The sequence below is a fragment of the Emys orbicularis genome, chromosome 18 (assembly GCF_028017835.1).
Source record: "Emys orbicularis isolate rEmyOrb1 chromosome 18, rEmyOrb1.hap1, whole genome shotgun sequence".
Classification (NCBI taxonomy): Eukaryota; Metazoa; Chordata; order Testudines; family Emydidae; genus Emys; species Emys orbicularis.
This window is the reverse complement of record NC_088700.1, coordinates 5206059-5224304: the sequence shown is the minus strand read 5'-3', so window position 1 is coordinate 5224304 and position 18246 is coordinate 5206059. Positions and strand designations below refer to the sequence as shown.

General features: G+C 44.2%; 1 protein-coding gene across 1 annotated transcript in view; it reads left to right on the top strand.

Annotated features, from left to right (window-relative positions):
* The window catches only part of DAB2IP (DAB2 interacting protein), a 253971-nt gene that overhangs the window by 29887 nt on the left and 205838 nt on the right, over window positions 1–18246 (top strand). Inside the window, exon 2 of the mRNA XM_065418579.1 lies at window positions 3082–3185. Coding sequence (XP_065274651.1) covers window positions 3117–3185 — 69 coding nt within the window. The 5' untranslated portion in view covers window positions 3082–3116. The remainder of the gene's footprint in view (window positions 1–3081; window positions 3186–18246) is intronic.

Genomic DNA, 18246 nt, shown 5'->3' with positions numbered 1-18246 from the left:
TGGCTGCAAATTTGAAATTGGAGCTGGAAAATTAATGTGATCCTAACCCATCTGTATGTTTTGGTTCTGGGCTCAGATCAGAAGATGGAAGTGGTTTTGGATTGTATGCGACTGAAATCTTGGGGTAAGATCTTGTGAGAACAGCTCATGAGACTTCAGTGCAAACCAATCTGGCTCCAAACCCTAGTCCTTGTTTCAACTTACCCCAGATCCAAACAGTCTTTTTGGCCCACCTCTAATCTGCTTCTTTTGCTCCTAAGAGTTCTGCCCTGTGCGATTAGAAGATGAAGCAGAGTCAGGGGCTATAAAGAAAAAGGGAGACAATTGTGCAACTTGATCTGAAAAGCCACCATGGTGCAAGTCAAAAGTGTTGTGACACTTACAAAGAGCAACTGGTGCTATAGGCTTTGCGCTGTAGGCTCTGGGAGTGTTCGGCTCTGCACTGGAATAGCAGCCCGAGAGGGAGGAGAGGGCAAGGGATTTCTTGCTGCTGTTTTCAATTTAGTCGTCCTGCTCTGTTCTCCAGCCATGTACATGAGAAGAATTGTTAATCTGCCTGTTCATAGTTCTGATCATTAAAAATGCAAAGCAGCCTCTTCATTTCCATGTCGTCTTGAAACCACTTTGGAAACCACTATAATCAAGTGGCTTCTTTATGACAATCCAAAAAAGGAGTCTGATCAAAGGAATCCTGTGAGAGCTTTCGTGCAAAAGGGGATAACACCAAAAGACTTGATTGCTTCCTTGAGAAGCAAGAGGCAGCCTTCTGCAAAGAAGGCAGCTAGCTAATTGGAAGCCTTGGCTACAGGTTCTGAGAGCAGCGAATTAGCTGCTTCTGGGATTTTGGCTGAAGGCACAGGTTACATGGCCAAAGCTCAGGAGCTGCATATGGGCACCCACACCAATGAAGATGTCACTGATCAGGCATTTTACTCAATTCAGGAGGGGAGACACAATCTGTCTCCCTGCAGTAGTTTAATATGCGGCTCAGCGAGCGCCCACTGGAATTACGGCCGTTAGTCATTTCTCACGGATCCCAGCTGATGGCAGCCTATGGCAAAAGCAAGGAGAGGATCCTTGCCAAGGCTGAGCCCTTGCCAAGACCTGATTGCAGCAAATTGCAGATCACAGGTGTGGTAAAGGCTGAGAATTGGCAAACAAAGCACCTCTAAGTTACACTAGTTATTTTTCAGGCACATTTTTTCAGACATTCAAAAGTATAGGTTGTCCCAGCTTTAAATTTCTTTGCATGCTAATTAGCAAAGCCCTCCCCATAACCCAGTATACCCTGTAATTTGCCTTTGCAGCAAGTATTTTTCTTTAAGCTACCTGTCGTTCCCAACCCATGGTCTCAGCAGTGTCGTCATATTGGTGAGCAGACATGTTGCTTGTGAAACATGGTATTAGAACAATAGTCACAAATGTTTAAGCACCATGATTAGTTTCTTTAGTCTATCTGATGTTGGGGGGAGGGGGGGAGGAGGAAGCTGGTTTTCTGTAGCATTCTGAAATCTCCTTGTTTTTGCATGGATCCGGTGTTTACTAAATGCCACAATAGCTCGTTGAGATCCTCTCCTCTTTCAAAAGTGGTGAAGCACTGGGGGTTTCTCCAGGCCAGTGATATTGATTAGCAGAGTCACACGACGGATGTTAAGTGGTTCTGTAACGATAAACAATAGAAAGGGAGCAATCGGGCTAATAGACGTTGTCGGCCCCCAAAGGACATGAATAAATCAGAGCCCTGGAGATTCTAGGTCCTAGTAAAATAGGAAGTCTGAGCTTCCAGTTTAGCCTCCGCTCCCTTGTGCTATTCAGTACCCGATGGACCTTTTATTTGAGAGGCACTAGACAATGTCATCTCTGCAATTGGAGGTGTGACTGTCGCCTCGCCCAGGGGCAGCCTGGGAGCTCCCTGGTGTCCCCTGGCAGCTGGAGCACTGAATTGATTTGAAGAGGAGGCTCTGTCCTGCGAACAGTGTGACACCTGTCTGAGTAGATGTGCAGAAGGGAGGGGAGGCCACTGTCCATGATTGGGGACAGTGGAGTTGGGACGTTTGGGTTCCGTGCTCTGGCTGCTTTACTGCAGGCTGCCTGTGTGATCTCAGGCAGGTCCCCTTTATGCTAGTTTCCTGATCTGTAAGATGGAGCTGATGTGTTGTGTCTCACGGGTATCTCGCAAGGCTCCACTAATCAGGATGTCAGAGCACTGTGAGATCTGCAGGTTAAAGAGAAGGGCAGATTATTATTGTTATTGCTCAAAACTAAGAGCCCGGGTGAAAAGGTGTGGAACCAGTGTAAGGAATCGTCCCCATCGTGTGGCACTCTGATAATACGGCCACTTCCCTGCATCCCACTGTGCTTTGGGTTATGGATTGTGCATTTAACTGAAAAAACACATTTTAATACTAACTGTGTGCCCTAATCTGTAGCCTTCCCTCTGAGATTCCCCAAGCGCTTTATGGACACTCATGAATTTAGCCTCATCACTCCCTGCTTCTCTCCCCCCCCCCCCCCCCCCCAGCCAACCCATTATCCATATTTAACACATCAGGAGGTTTAGTGAGGCCAAGTAACTTTTTTGTTCCCAGTCACAAAGCAAGTCACTGAAGGAAGTGGGAAGTCCTCATTTTCAGTTCTGTGCTTTAGCCCCAAGAACAGGCTTGCTTTCTGCCTTAGGAGTGTCAAAGCTGCATGTGCATGGATCACTGATTTGTGTACAGTTTGTATTTAGCTGCTGTGCATTTCCTTTTTACCCATCTGCAGGATGGGAATAATGATGATGGCTCCCTCACGGGGCTGTTCTGAAGTTTAACGAACGTAGAGAAAGCACTTTGAGATCCTGAAATGGAAGGTTCTATAGGAAATGCCAATCATTATAAGCAGAAAAGTCCTGCTGTTTAACCATGCACCTTGGTGACTGAGAGAAATGTGAGTGGTTAGAATGGGCTTGTTAAGTCAGCTCATTTGCAAGTGTATCTCAAAGAAGAAAGCTGCACGTGGGGTGGCCTGCCTCCGTCCTGCTGCTGCTCTGGCGTTGGGTGTGTGTTTTTAATTGTCCTTTGTCTTCTGTGCCCTTTGCAGAGTCCCCCCCAGAGAGGGCCGGGCAGCGGCGCAGCATGCCCAGCGGGGTCATGGAGAAAAATCCCAGCATGGAACCCACTGCCACGACGCCATTCCGTGTCACGGTAAATGTCTCTCGCCACCTTAATTACCTCTCTGGGGTTTGACCAAGAGGAGAGGGTATCTGTCGCTGTTCGTGCTTAGAGAGGGCCGGGTATGGAAATCTTCGATTGCTTATTTTTACATAAAGGTGCAGATGCTAGTAGCTACTATTAGAATATGCAGCTGTAAAGGCCTTCTCAGTAATCTTCTAAGATTTCAATTTAAACCAGGGACTGTCTTTAGATTTGTATGTTGTTTCCCAATGACTTCTGTGGAAGTGCAGACTCTTGGCCTTGCCTTGAAGATCAGATCTGAGATCTTCATTTCCTCTTACGTTAGAATTTGCACAGAGGTATTTGTTACTGCTCCCCTCCTCGCCCCGACTGAGTCAGCTCTTCTCCATAACGCCCCATACATTTCTTTTTTGTAGGCGTTCTAAACAGACTGCATTATGTTCTGCCTACAGGACGGGCTTTCTGAAAGAATAATATGAAAGCCCAATAATTACATGGGTCAGGAACATGCTCTGTTGACAAATGGGAGGAACAACGGTGGAAGCAAAATAAACTGTTTTAAAACTAGGCCGTAATGATCCAAGAGAAGCTTTTTTTTTTTTTTTAAAGTATCCTCCTCCTGGCCCCATCTGTAGCTAATGAAATGGAGCGTGTATGTTGGGGACTGCAGGATTCATAATCAATTGAGGGCACCAAGCTCTTTGGAGTAACCTTCATTAGCAATAATTGATGAGGAAAATCTCTTCGCAGCTCTCCGCAGAAGGTGTAAGCTTAAAGTGTAACTAGGTAGAGACTGATGCACCAGATCTGTGCACTGGCCAAGGCACTTAAAGGGGCACCCTTTCAGGAGTGGGGTGTGTATTGTGCCCAGATAGTAAAGCAGCACAGTGTTTGTATGTATGAGACAGGCCTGTTCTCTAGGAGCTGACTTGCACAGTATGTTTATGCATTTTCCTCCAGGGCAGATTGGCAGAGGCCCTGGAGGTTTTTCGCCTTCCTCTGCAGCGTGGGGCATGGGTCACTTGCTGGAGGATTCTCTGCACCTTGAGGTCTTTAAACCACAATTTGAGGACTTCAATAACTCAGTCATAGGTCAGGGGTTTGTTCCAGGGGTGGGTGGGTGAGATTCTGTGGCCTGCGTTGTGCAGGAGGTCAGACTAGATGATCATAATGGTCCCTTCTGATCTTAGTCTATGAGTCTGAGACATTCTCATAAGCAAACCAGGGAAATGTGGTCTAGGTGAAATTCCTATAAGATTGGGGGCACAACTGGGTGAAAGACCTTTCTCAGAATAGTTACCAATGATTTGCTGTCAAACTGGGAGGGCATAACTAGTGGATCCCACAGGTGTCAATCCTGGGTCCAGTACTATTCAATATAATGGAGTGGAGAGTATGCTTATAAAAAATGTAGCTGATGCTAAGCTGGGAGGAGTTGCAAGCACTTTGGAGGACAAAATTAGAACTGAAAATTACCTTGACAAATTAGGGAATTGGTCTGAACTTAACAAGATGAAAGTCAATAAAGACAAGTACAAAGTACTTCACTTAGGAAGGCAAAAATCAAATGCACAACTACAAAATGGGGTATAGCTGGCCAGGTGATCATACTGCTGAAAAGGATCTGGGGGTTATAGTGGATCACAAATTGAATGAGTCAACAATGTGACGCAGTTGTAAAAACGGTCGATATCTTGCTGGGGTGTATTAACAGGTGTGTCATATGTAAGACACGGGAGATAATTGTCCCGCTCTATGCGACACAGGTTGGGCCTCTGCTGGAGCACTGTGTCCAATTCTGGCATCACACGTTAGGAAAGATGTGGATAAATTGGGAAGTCCAGAGGAGAGCAACAAAAGTTATCAGAGGTTTAGAAAACCTGACCTCCTGAGGAAAGATTTAAAAATATGGGGAAGTTTAGTCTTGAGAAAAGAAGACTGAGGGGAACCTGATGATACTCTTCAAGTATGTTAAAGGCTGTTGTAAAGAGGACGCTCATCAATTGTTCTCCATGTGCAGTGAAGGTAGGACAAGAAGTAATGGGCTTAATCTGCAACAGTGGAGATTTAGGTTAGATATTAGGAAAAGCTTTCTAACTCTAAAGCTAGTTAAGCTCTGGAGTAGGCTTCCAAGGGAAGTTATGGAATCTCCATCATTGGAGGCTTTGAAGAACAGGTTAGAAAAACACCTGTCAGGGGTGGTCTAGGTTTACTTGGTCCTGCCTCAGTGCAGGTGACTGGACTTTTTGAGGTCCCTTCCAGTCCTACATTTCTGTGATTCTATGCTGCACTGGTCGCTGTATGTCTATGGAGCCCATTTTGCACATGTAAATCCTAGTTGTGTGAGCACATGTGGACCTTTTTGGGTCTGCATACTTGAGAGTCATCATATATGTTAGTACATAAATATGCATGGCCACGTTCATCTGTACTGTGCTATTCATAACCTAATTACTCCCGGGAGTAAGGCGTGGTGATAAGAGCAGCGACCAGGAGTCAGGAGAACTGGGGTTCACTTTCCTAGCATTGCCATGGACTTGCTCTGTAACTTTTAGGCCAGTCACTTAACCTCATTGTGTTAGGTCCTCCGACTGTGAAATGAGAATAATGGGGAGGACAGTTGTAAAGCTCTTTAAGATCCTCCTGTCAGATGACAGGCATTCGGTAAGGGAGCAGGAGTATTCATGCATGTGTGCAATGTTGTGCATATCCGCAAACTGCATAAGACACAGTGACGTGCATTATTTAGTTGTGTATTCACATACAGCAGTATCAAATACTCCAAAGCAATGCATGTTAACTCCAGTGGCACCATGAAGGTCATTTATATTTCATCTGTCTGTAACTGAATTCAGCTGCTGCAAATTCCTCGTTTATCAAACTCATAAAAAAAATTCCATTTTTCCATTTACAAAGTATCTTTCTTCTAAATGACCAAGAAAGCCTCAAAACAACAAGAAAAAACTGAGATAAAGTTCCAGACTTCCAATACCAAATTTAAACTAATTGATTCTAATCTCTTTAGAGTCGTACTGCCTCAGCAACTGATCTGTACATAGCCCTGAATCCAGAGTGTAAAACCTCTTCTTCTCTGGAGGAGCTCACACAAATACAAGTCCTATATCTAAACCAGCCAATCATTTCTGTAGGTCATGAATACATTGGAACAAGTAAACAGAGCTAAAGGAATCTCAGGGTATGTCTACACTGTACATGGGAGGTATGATTACAGCACCTGCAGACATACCTCAGCTAGCTTGGCTCTAACTAGATCAAAGCTACCTTGAATAATAATAACAGTGAAGCTGTGGTAGCACGGGTGTTGGCCACACACGTATGTACCCAGGTCCTGGGAGGGTGGGGCCAGTAGATCAAAGCTAACTTGGATTTGTCTACACTTGCTGCACTTCCTAGTTTGCAGCGTAAACATAACCTTAGACACCAACTAATTTATGCCAATGTTCTTAAAATCTGAAGCAAAATCTGTAACCACCAGGCTGCCCCATCTAAACTCTCTTTTTCTTGTGGGGGAAGTTCTCAATTTGCTGAGCTGATCTCTTATTAGGAGTAGAGCCTAATTTTTGTCTGTTCTGATGCTGGACTTCTAAATAAATGTTTAGACTTTGGGTGTTGTGCAAAATGGCTTAACCATATATCCCTACAGCGCTTCAGAGGCCTCATAAGAAAGTCCTGGGGAAAGTCACAAAGGATTCTGCTGATTCCGTATTCTGTGTTTCTCTTTCGCTCTTTTATTGCTTGTGTTATTGGAAGCAAACCGAACCTTTTGTTGCTGCTCCTACTGCTTCTACCCCAGCTGAAGCCCTAACCCTTGCTTTGTAGCACCCATTGGGCACAGTAAAGATAGCGTATAGTCACACCCAGGAGGATGGGCTCAGGTGAAGGGGGAATGAGCCCGCTGGGAGCAGAACTCCTATGCAGAAACTCTGCTTCCATCTGCATGTCCTTACGCTCCTGCTCATCATCCTCCCCTTCAAGGCTCTGCATGACTCCGCCCGTATCTACATCTCTTCTTTCATCTTTTCCTACATCCCACTTCTCTCCTTACACTCCTCTGCATCCTCTCTGCTAATTGCTCCCTTTGTCTTCATCTCCTTAGGCCATTTATTTTATCCCTCCCTTCTTTCAAATTCTTCTTTAAAACCTACTACTTGCAAAGCCACCTACGTGATTTCCCTTGCCAACTGTATCCCTGCGCTGTACTGCTGGCCTGCGTATCCTGGTTCTCTGGGGGCAGGGAGGTTGTAAGCTCTTGGAATTCTGGATCTTGTCTTTTTGTGTGTTCTGTAAAGTACTGTTCTACATAATTAATGGCAAATAATGGGGGGTGTGAAATACTAAACAACAGGGTGTGGGATGTTTGTTAGCATTTGCCAGGAGGCATGAGCGATTGTTAGCATCTGTGAAAATTATGTGGTTAAAGGCACCGGGAGGGTGTGTTCCATACTCTGTACGCAGACACTGATAGAGAGATCGGCCTGGATCTGGTTCTCCCTGCAGTAACTGTTGGCGTAAGTGACGTCCATCTTGCTTCCATGCCACGAGGAGAACTAATTTCTTCTCAAAGACCTGCAAATCCATTCCCCTAACCATCCACCTTCTTGCTGGATGCAGGCTGCGCTGGCAAAAGGTTAGGCTGATAATCAACTTGCTGAACCATCTCTGTGAACTCGGGACATGTCCTGCAGAAGAAGGAAATAACATTCCCAAGAAATGGGAAGACCAGCCAGATAACCAGGTTACTTCTTTCTTCTTCATTTTTATTCTAGAGTTTTTAAAACTGCATTGATGAGTTTTATGAGCTTGTACCTCCTCTGCACTAAGGAAGCTAAGGGAGAGAATCTGAATCCATTAGGATATTTGTAGCCAAACCCAGCAACCGTCTCCATCAGCACTGGTTTGATTTCAGCAGCTTTTTTTGGAATGGACATTATTAGGGTGGACATATTTACCAAGGGATGCTGCTATATGATTGATGATCATGTGGGTGTAAAAAGCTTCAGTGGCATGATGATGTTACCAAGGATGGACATAAACTCATAGACTGAACATCCAGCCAGATCATTTTAAGGCCCTAGCTAGAGATCAGTCTGGGTGGTGCTTGATCTGCAAAGATGCTACGTCCCTCTGGGTTTTGCCTTGATGATGATGATATTCACGGTTAGTGGAAATAAAGCTCTATTTCTTCTCTTGTTCAAATGGAGTGCATCTACTGTGTTTCCAGAGGCATGATTCCAGTCTTTAGCCGGTGCGATGGCCTGTATGAGATGTGGTGGCTTGCTACCAAAACCAACCTGTGCTCCAAAATCCATATGAAATTTTAAAAAGCATAGTCGGTAAATACACCCTTGCTAGAGAGAGGTATGGCATTTGTCTTCTGCATTACACAGTACACTATCATCTAACTTCTGTTTCTTCTCAGCCCTCGGAATGTGACTTCCATTAATACGAATGGCTTCATTACATGCATAGTTTTTATGGCTGCCCAGATTTTAGCAGATGTCAGACAGGAGAAATATATTCTGCCTCACCTTCCTTCATTAACCAGAAGAGGAGCATTAGCAGTCAGTCCACTCCTGCCACTGGGAATAGTAATTAGTGCTTTAGTTTAGTGGTAATGGGATTATTACTTTTGAGCCTGCTGCTGTAGGTTTTGATGTCGTAAGCTTTTCATATTTTACAGCTGATTGTTCTTCCCTGACATCTCCATCCTTCTGCTCTGGAGTCTCCAAGGGCCCGATGGGCTCAGGAGCCTTTGAATTCAGAGGCTTGGGCTTTGTTGCACTTTCTGTTGCTTGCATTCGTTTGCAACTCGGAGCGATGCAGCGTGGAAATGCCCCCTCTCAATGTAAAGGTCTGCCAACCTGCCTGAGAACGGAAGTGGTGGAGGCTCTGCTATGGCTCTCGCAATATGTTGTGGTGAATGAAAGGCTGGGGGATGCTGGTTCGAGGCTTGGAAGTGCTGAGCACCCTCAGCTCCCATTGATGTTGGGGACCATTTGAAAATCAAGCCCGTAATGTCTCCTCCATGTGTCCATTTTTGAGAGAGAGAGAGAAGTTGACCTAATAGATCATTTCCATCCCTGATTTTTATGCTTGTATGAGTCTGTGCATGTACGTCTGCGACATCCACAGAGTTAACTGCACCCAAAATCATAGCAAAATCCTGTTCTGTACAGTGACATTTTTCTTTCCACCTTATAATGTCAATATGATTTTAATAGAGCATCTCAAATGTGAAAAACCCTCTCACCCAGGACGATTCATATGCTGCAAAGTTCTTAATTTCCTTCTTTGTTACCCATCTCCCCAACACTGCGCTATGGGAGCAGAGTGCAATCTGATGAACCATGATCTGAAAGGCTTTGCCTTATCTAAGGGTCATTTGCTGCACATTGGTGTGTCCCTCATAACGAATGCAATTCCAAATCTGTCAGGGCAGATTTGTGCAGTGTAGGCTGTAGAGATGAGTACAAACCTCTCCCCCAGGACTGTTGAGTTCCCAAAGGACATACAGTATGTTAAAAATAGTCTTACTGCTCACATCTGCTTCCTTGGAGACTGGAGCTTGGATTGCTCTTAATGGCCAAGAGTCCCCTGAATACTCCAATGAAGCCAGTGAGGAATGTGGTCTGCGGTGTCCTAATGATTGAAAGTGCCAAGTGGTTACAGAAATAAGATCATAGAATTTGGTGCACTGGGTGTACTCTTGAACCAAGTCCAGCATCCTGTCTCTGGCCAGCATCTGATTTAAAAAAAACAACCAACCATCATGTACATACCCAGCCAATTATGCAGTGCGGTATGTGGAGTTGGGGATTCCTTCTTGTCCCTTGCAGTGATTAGCTAATGCCCAGAAGCATGAGATTTGATTGCATTATCTCAGCATATAAAGGGTGAATCCAGGCCTCATTGAAGTCACTGGAAGTTTTTTACATTATCTGACATGCTCAGGTACCCATGGAGGTTACAGACTCTGATCACGCCCCCTGTTAGCTGAAGACCACTACAAAGTTGAATGGTTTTGATGAACCCTTCTCTGTTTAGTGTGTGCGTGCTGACAACAGGCTCCTCGGAGGAGGAATCATAACGAGCATGTCCACCATGAAAAGACCGTCTAAGGATGGGTCTGTGGTGCTCACTTGCAGGTGCTTTTTTATCAGCCAGTTGACAAAACAAAATAGGGGCCGAAGGGATTGGTCATTAGTCAATCATCATTTCAAATCCAACCCAGCTTTGTAGTGATCAAGAGTTGTTCCCATCTGATGGCTGGTTGGTAGTGGGCAAGGGTCAATATTACAGAGCCCCCTGCCACAGTTTGGCTGGAACTGGTGCTGCTTTTGGCAGCCCCAGCAAACCTGCCAAGGGCTGAAGAGAGACAGACTAGACTCCTCTCTCCTCCCTAGAGCTGGCTCTTTGGAGTCAGTGCTTAGACGAGTGACCAGGCAGGAGGTGAGGGAAGCCTGTGGTGCCTGCGATGTGCCTGTTCTGTGGATAAAGAGAGGCCTTGGCCAGAGTCCGATTTTACTGCATAGAATCCAGAGAGCTCAGCGGGTGGAGGGTTTGACACTGAAACCTACGTTATTGTTCAATAAACCAGCCAAGCAAAGGACCTGGAACCTGAGGAACTCCACTAGAAACGAGATACTCTCTCTGCGCGCGGACATTGTGAGTGAGGGCAGAATAACCGAGTGTCAGTGTAATTACATCAATCCCATCTCATTAGGATACTGCCATCTATTGGTCACTTTTATTAGAGCTTGGTTTCATTAAATTCTCTCCCTGGCTGCCCACGTGTTCCTGGACAGGCAGCTGCACTGATGGGGAGAAGGTCTGACCTGCTGAATAATTTCTGCAGCAGTGAGAGAGTGGGCCGAGGAATTGGAATGATTTCTTACTGCTCAGTGACTTTGTGCTGAGGCTCACTTTCCGACAGGGTAAATTAATAGGTCAGATGTGTAATCTGGGAAGCTTTCAAAAGGGGTTTGAAAACAACTCCATTAAAGTACATACTCTGCTTTTCTGACCGGGCTAGGTGAAGGGTCCTCTCTCCTCTAGGTTGAATATCCCGCATCTCCATAAACACTCTCACCCTGTGCCCTCCTCTACACTCCCCCAGCCCCCAAAATCCTGATGTTGGATTTAGGCTTCCCTCAACATTCATTCACCGTGCTGTTCCCCCATTCAGAACTGTGCCTGAATGTGATTTTCTGATGTGAGAAGTCTGACTTGGAGTCAGTTCTTGTAGACTCTGCTGAAAGGAAAAATATCAGGCAGATTCTTCCAGGCAAAGAGCTGCTCCTAAATCACAAGCCCGAAGCCTCATCGGTTGTAGAAAGGAAATATTTAGTCTTCAGGCCAGGAGCTTGGTGGAACATCCATAGGGAGTGAAGAGGTTGGAAATGGACAGGGATCTCTTAGCAGAGCTCACTGGTGTAAGTGCAACTTGCGCTAATGACTGTGTGCTGACCAGTACTGTCTCATTGTTTCCTTGTGCTCCCCATCTGCCTGTATCCATCCATTGTTGTTTTGTCCTATACTTAGGCTAGGTCTACACTGGCGTGGGGGATCGATTTAAGATACGCAAATTCAGCTACGCGAATAGCGTAGCTGAATTTGACGTATCCTATTCGACTTACCCCGCTGTGAGGACGGCGGCAAATCGACTGCCGTGGCTCCCCCGTCGACAGCGCTTACTCCTCCTGACGAGGTGGGAGTACGCACGTCGATTCGGGGATCGATTTATCCGTCTAGATGAGATGCGATAATCGATCCCCGAGAGATCGATTTCTACCCGCCGATCCGGGCGGGTAGTGTAGACTAGCCCTCAGATAGTCTTTTGTTCTGTGTCTGTACAGTGCCTAACACAGTGGGGTCCTGGTCCATGACTGGAGCTCCTACCTGCTACTGTAATACAAATAAATAACATTCAATTCATAATTTTAAAATCTGGGGTTGACTGAGTGGGAACTCCAGTTACTCGAAAGATCCCCTGGGAAGTTGTCCTGAATCCCCGTAGGAGCTGTTTGGAGAGCCCAGTTTGAGGAACTCTGCCCTAAGAGGACACCTTGCTCTTCCCATTTTGAATTTCATTCAAAAAGCAACTCCAGCAGTTCAAACTCTTTCTGTGCCACTCAGGTCCCTTGTAGTCACAAAGAAACCTCCCCAGGATTCCCTGCTTTTTGACTTGTTCACATCTTTAACCTGTCTCTTTACGCTGATTGGGTCCAGTTGAGCTGGACATGCAGCAGCATCTGAAATGCAGTGTGGTAGGAGGAGTTTAACATTTTTAGTTCCTCCTAGCTGGCTTATAACCCCGTGATAAATGAAATATTTCATTAAGTGCTAATGGCAGCGTTCCACTAAATGGAAACTCCTGGGGAGATGAAAGAAGCGCTCTCTAGCCTTCTCCTCCCTTGAACATAATCTTAAATGACGGGTCCTGATTCAAGCTGGCTGCTATTGACTAGATATTAAAGGATTTTTTGAAGCTTTTGCCTATACATAATGTACACTATTTGCCATTTAGTTTCTAATCATTTTTCTAAATGCACTCATGTAAATTATACTTTAATAGCTCAACTTTCTTTGGAGAATTTTCCTTCTGATATTATGAGGTGAGCTGACTGGAATGAACTGGTGTTTCCCTCTGCATGAACACCCTATCTCTAATTGAAATGTAATTGTTTACTAAACCATTCGAACTAGAAGGGAAAATTACTATCATTTTGGTCTGTGGCTGCATACATTAGAGCACCCCTTTTACTGGGGATTGAATTTAAGGAGAATAGGAACATTATCACAGATGATATATAAACAGAAAGCTATTATCATTAAACTGTCAACTGCAACTGAATTTGGATAACGAGTGTTAGCAGCGGCAAGAAATTATATGTAAATTACTTTGAGGATTTATCTGTGGATTCGGTCACTGTTTTCTGGAATGGGACATGCTCTGAGGCTTTGGCTTTTGAGGCATCTTTGGGTTGGGAAACAAAAGTGAGGTCATCTTGATGACCATTTGTGGTCATTTAAGGTCCAAGTGGCACTGTTTTTGCAAGAGTTAGGTGTGTTAACCTTGCTGTCTGAATCCTCCTTAGGAGATTATAACAATATTATACATTGCACTTAAATGGCATCTTTCATCACAGATTCTGCAAGCTGTCTACAGAGTGGATATGTATCATCATCCACAATTTACAGTTGGGGAAACTGAGGCAGCGTGCAGTTAAATTAAGGAATTTGGCCAAGGTCACCCAGAAAAGTCAGGAATAGGTCTCCTGAATTTAATTTCCTAATGTCTAACTTCCAGTCCCAGACTAAGCACTAGTCTTAGCTGCTTCTAATTATATCTCGCGTCTCTGAATTCCAGCTACAGTTTCTAGAGGATTTAGTATTCTTCTCAAGCTCAATACTGGCCTGTGAAAATGAATGAGTGGAAAATCTGGCCTCCCAGTTGTTATTCCCAGACCAGACATGCCCTAGCTTCCTTCACCTCTCTTCTGGTGGCCGGTATCTTCAAACTTTCTGACTTGTTGTTAAACTCTGAACTCTCCTCCTTATCTCTTGAAATCTACTCCATTCATATAAATCTGTAGGCATATTGCACAGCTACTGCTCATCTCATGTGTGTACTTTTACAATATACAGGTCAAATGCAAAAGTTAGGTTTTGTTTCAAAACTTACAAAAACTGATATTAAATAGAAGTTAAAACATTTTCCTTATTTAATGCTGGCATGAGAATCAGAAAATGCAACAGACCACTCAAAGGACAGTGTTTCTAGACTGAAGTGCAAAACCCCCTCCAACTGAAGAACTAACTAGGTTATTTTACTTTTATAATCTGTGGTGTAAGTAACAGGGAAAGAATCTTATTTTAAAAATGCATCAGGTGATTGGTTTGAATCTTGCCACGTACCTGTAAAATTCTAGAAAGTAAACTTTTGGTTTCTTGCAGCTCTGGGAGCACTGGCAGCCAGCATGGTTCAGGGTATGTGGGACTGTCAGATTTCAGCACAGGGCTGCTGCTGAATCCACGGTGGATTTATTCTGTGCATCAAACAGGAGACAGCGATGACAGGATAAAAGACATTGTGTTATGACCTGTTTCACTGGCAGGACGTTGCATGGCAGAGTATGGATTTTTTTTTTTTCTGTTTTGAACTGAACGTGTTCCAGGGAGGTCTCCTCATTGGGGCTTGCAGTTGTCCGAAGGAAGCTTTCACAGAAAGGAAAAGACCCTAGGGCTTATTGATGGAGCCAGCTTAATTCACACAACAGGGCCTATTTTTTTTAAAGCATTAGTAACCCCTTGTTTGGGGGGGAGGTGGAGAGGAGGGGTGTGTGTGTGTGTGTATGTGTGTGTGTATGTGTGTGTGTGTGTGTGTGTGTGTATGTATATGTATGTGTGTGTGTATATATGTATGTGTATATATATGTATGTGTGTGTGTGTGTATGTGTATATATATATATATATATATATATATATATATATATATATATATATATACACACACATATACATACATCCCTGGAGACTGGCTTGTGGGGATTGGAAGTGGCCCAGCACAGTTAGCATCTAGTGGCTCTTTGGTTGTCTGCATCAAATGAGTTAACAGTCTCGGGTCAGTGCCCCCTGGATAGGGATCCGCATCACATACTAACAGACCTGTAGGCTCCCTTATTTATGTGCAGCTCTGGAAGCCTCAGCCCTGAGGCTAAAAGAAGAAAGGTCATGCTCACCAATCTGCCTGCTCCCACCCACCAGGAGGGGTTGAATCCCATTGCGGAGGACAACGTGTGACTCTTGGTTTGCTGCTTCCTTTGCTGTTTGGTCGATGGATGCACAGGGCTTCAGTCACATTTCTCTGTTTAAATTTTTTTTCACAAGTGATTTGGCTGTGTGAAATTGGCCCCGGAAAGCATATTGTGTGTGTGTGTGTGTGTATATTACTGGTTTGTACTTTATTTTGTTTGACCATAACAAATGGAATCAAAGCAATCACTCTCTATCTGACCTATGAGTCCTCATCCTCAAAGGAAACCTGCACAACACTTTCAAAAGACAAGCCTGGGAGCTTAAAAACATAACTCTGCTAGACACTAACAATCATGGTCTGAACAGACACCGAGTTTAGGATTTATTACAATAATCTGGAACCCACTAGCCCCCTCTTTTTGTCCTGTGACTGCAGAGGTGTTAACGGGCCGCTCTACCTTGAATAGCCCCTTACAATATGTGCTAACTACTTATGCTGAACAATCTGTTCCACCTTGCATTTTGCTGTGACTCTGGGAATTCCTTTCCCAGACCTGCAGAAGAGCTCTGTGAGTCTCAGAAGCCTGTCGCTTGCACCAACAGAAGTTGGTCCAATAAAAGATGTTACTTACCCCTCCTCCCCCTTTTCTCTCTCAATGTAATCTAGTCATGTTCACTTGTACCTCAGCATCACTGATTTTTAGTTCTGTGATCAATTCCTCTTTATCTGTCAAGACGAGGTCTCATATAGCTTTCCCCTGTGTTGAATGCATCACTGTTTGAGTTCGGAAATTGTTATCTATAATGTTAAGAAATTCCAAGGATGTTTTAATACTGACAGCATGAGACCTGCAGCCTGTTATGCAGACTGAGTCCCCCCCCATGATTACCCAGCTTTTCCCCCCTACACATTATAGATCTTCATTGAAGAAGCTCGTCATCCTGTTCCCTCGTGTGATTTGGTGGTCTGTAGCAGACACCGACTAGTGCCCCATCTTGTGCTTTTTTTCTATTGTTACATGATTTAATGTATGACATTGATCCGTCTATTACACCCCCTGTCCTGCTTAGATGGATTGTTCAGGGCAAATTGCGTGGACCGAGAGCCCCCTGTCTGCAGAAGTTTGAGCTTTTGGGACTGCAGCAAAAGACCCATGATGTGGATGTGGCTGATCCAGGTCAGTGGGGCTATAAAACCGCAGCGTAGATGTTTCAGGCTCAGGCTACACTACAGCCTAGGCTCTGAAACCCTGCAAGGCAGGAAGGTCTCAGATTCCTGGCTCTCGCCTGAACCCAAACGTCTTCACTGCTGTTTTTAGCCCCACAGCCAGAGCCCAAAAGCCTGAGTCAGCTGACCTTTGTGTGGGCGTAACCTCTGTGGTTGAACGTTTTGCCTCCTGCAAGGAGATCAAAGGCTGGAATCCATCAGTAGAGTGGTGTCCTCCACTCTGCGCTCTCCTGGAAAGGCATGGGCTATGGGCAGATGCCGGGGAGAGGATCTTGTGCTGCTCCACTGACATTTTTTCCCTCCTCCTTCAGACACCTCCCCTCCCCCACCCCCTTGTCAAAACCATTGCAGCCATGCCAGAAATACCAGCTGTTCCTGATAAATTACCTTTCAATGGAAAGAGTCCATGGGGAGAGTAATTCAAAGTTAGGGTATACGTAGGGCTAATAGGAAATGTTAATTCACATTTCACTCTTTTGATCAGTGTGTATTGAATCATAATTCACAATAATATTATTTGGCACTTCTGTGGCACCTTTCATCCAAGGCTCTCAAAGTGCTTTGCAAGCACGAATGAATTCAGCCTTGCAACCCCGATGAGATTGTTAAACAAAGTTATATGTATTTTACAGATGTGGAAACTGAGGCACAGACTTCCCCAAGGTCATGCAAACTGTCTGTGGAAGAGCTGGGACTTGATATCAAGGCTTGCAGATGCCTGTTTTTAACCAGGAGAACTAATTTACACAGTTATTTGAAAATTAATTAAAATGGGAAAAACTCTGAGAATAGGATTTTTTTTCTTTTGAAAAAAGTTTATTTTTGTGATGGTTCTCAATTATGTACTTCATTTGTATCTGATCTGATATTCTTTTGGACTTCCAATACTACAGGGGATGTTTAAATCCCCTCCAAACTCCTCCCCCAAATACCATTTCATTGACATGTTTTTAAATGCCTTAACAATTTTTCATATCAGTTTTTTTTAAAATGTGTTGTTTCATTTCCAAACTCTAATTTAAATAGAAATGATTTTGTCTTTGTCTTTTTCTTTTTTCTTTTTTTTTCTTCAAGTTTGAATGTGAAGGTTTCATTTTTCTATGTTGATAGGATTTTAACCTTTCCCCTGCAGTCCTGGAAACCCAAAAGCAACCACATTAGGCAATGCATGAGAACCAGAATGTGAAACGGACCAGGCTAGTTTCATTTCTCTAAGGTAAATGAAGTGCAAAAAGTAAATAAATAGCATGAATGTTGATTTCTTTAAACTGAAAGCATTTGAATATCATATAATATAAACTTGAAAGTGTCCCTTTACCAATAACCAAGAAATAAAGTTAAAGAATTATTCTTCAGAAAAAATCAGGCAATACAATAAGTCATCTACTTCTTCAGCAACATTTTATAGCAGTGACATGCTTCTGAAGACCTCTTTGAAGTCCCGTTGGATGGATTCAGTAACTTGTGACCTGGCAGCTTAAATGTCCCATTTAAAAAGAAGACCTTAATCTCTGAACTTTTTCCATTAGGAAATGGTTTATTTTTTCCTCCCATTCCTATTAGTCGGGGCATACGTAGAAATGCTTTCTTTGCTACAGCAGTTATTGGTAGTTCTGGCTGAGAACACTGCTTGCCTATATTTTTCATGCTGAATCTAATGACGATGCCTACTGTCTACTTAAATTCTAAAATTGTTCCTGCCGTACTAAGACTGAACATGTCTTTCTAACAGCAGCAATTGCATCATGTCATAGGCTGTGATCTCTTTGACTTTCATTGGGTAAGGTGGGTAACGCTGGGTCTGTACGCTCTCAGGAAAGTCCAGGCTCTGCAGCAAAAAGTAGTGAAAGGGGAGCTCTTCCCTTGATGGGTATGTCTATGCTGTGATTGCAGCAAGCATAGGCATGCCTGAGTTAGCTTTGATCGAGCTAGCTTGCTAAAAATAGCAGGGAAGCCCTGATGGAATTGGCTGCCTGTCCAAACACACACCCCGTATCCCGTGCTACCACCCATGCAGTTGCAGCTACACTGATATTTTTAGCGAGCTAGCCCGAGCAAAGCTC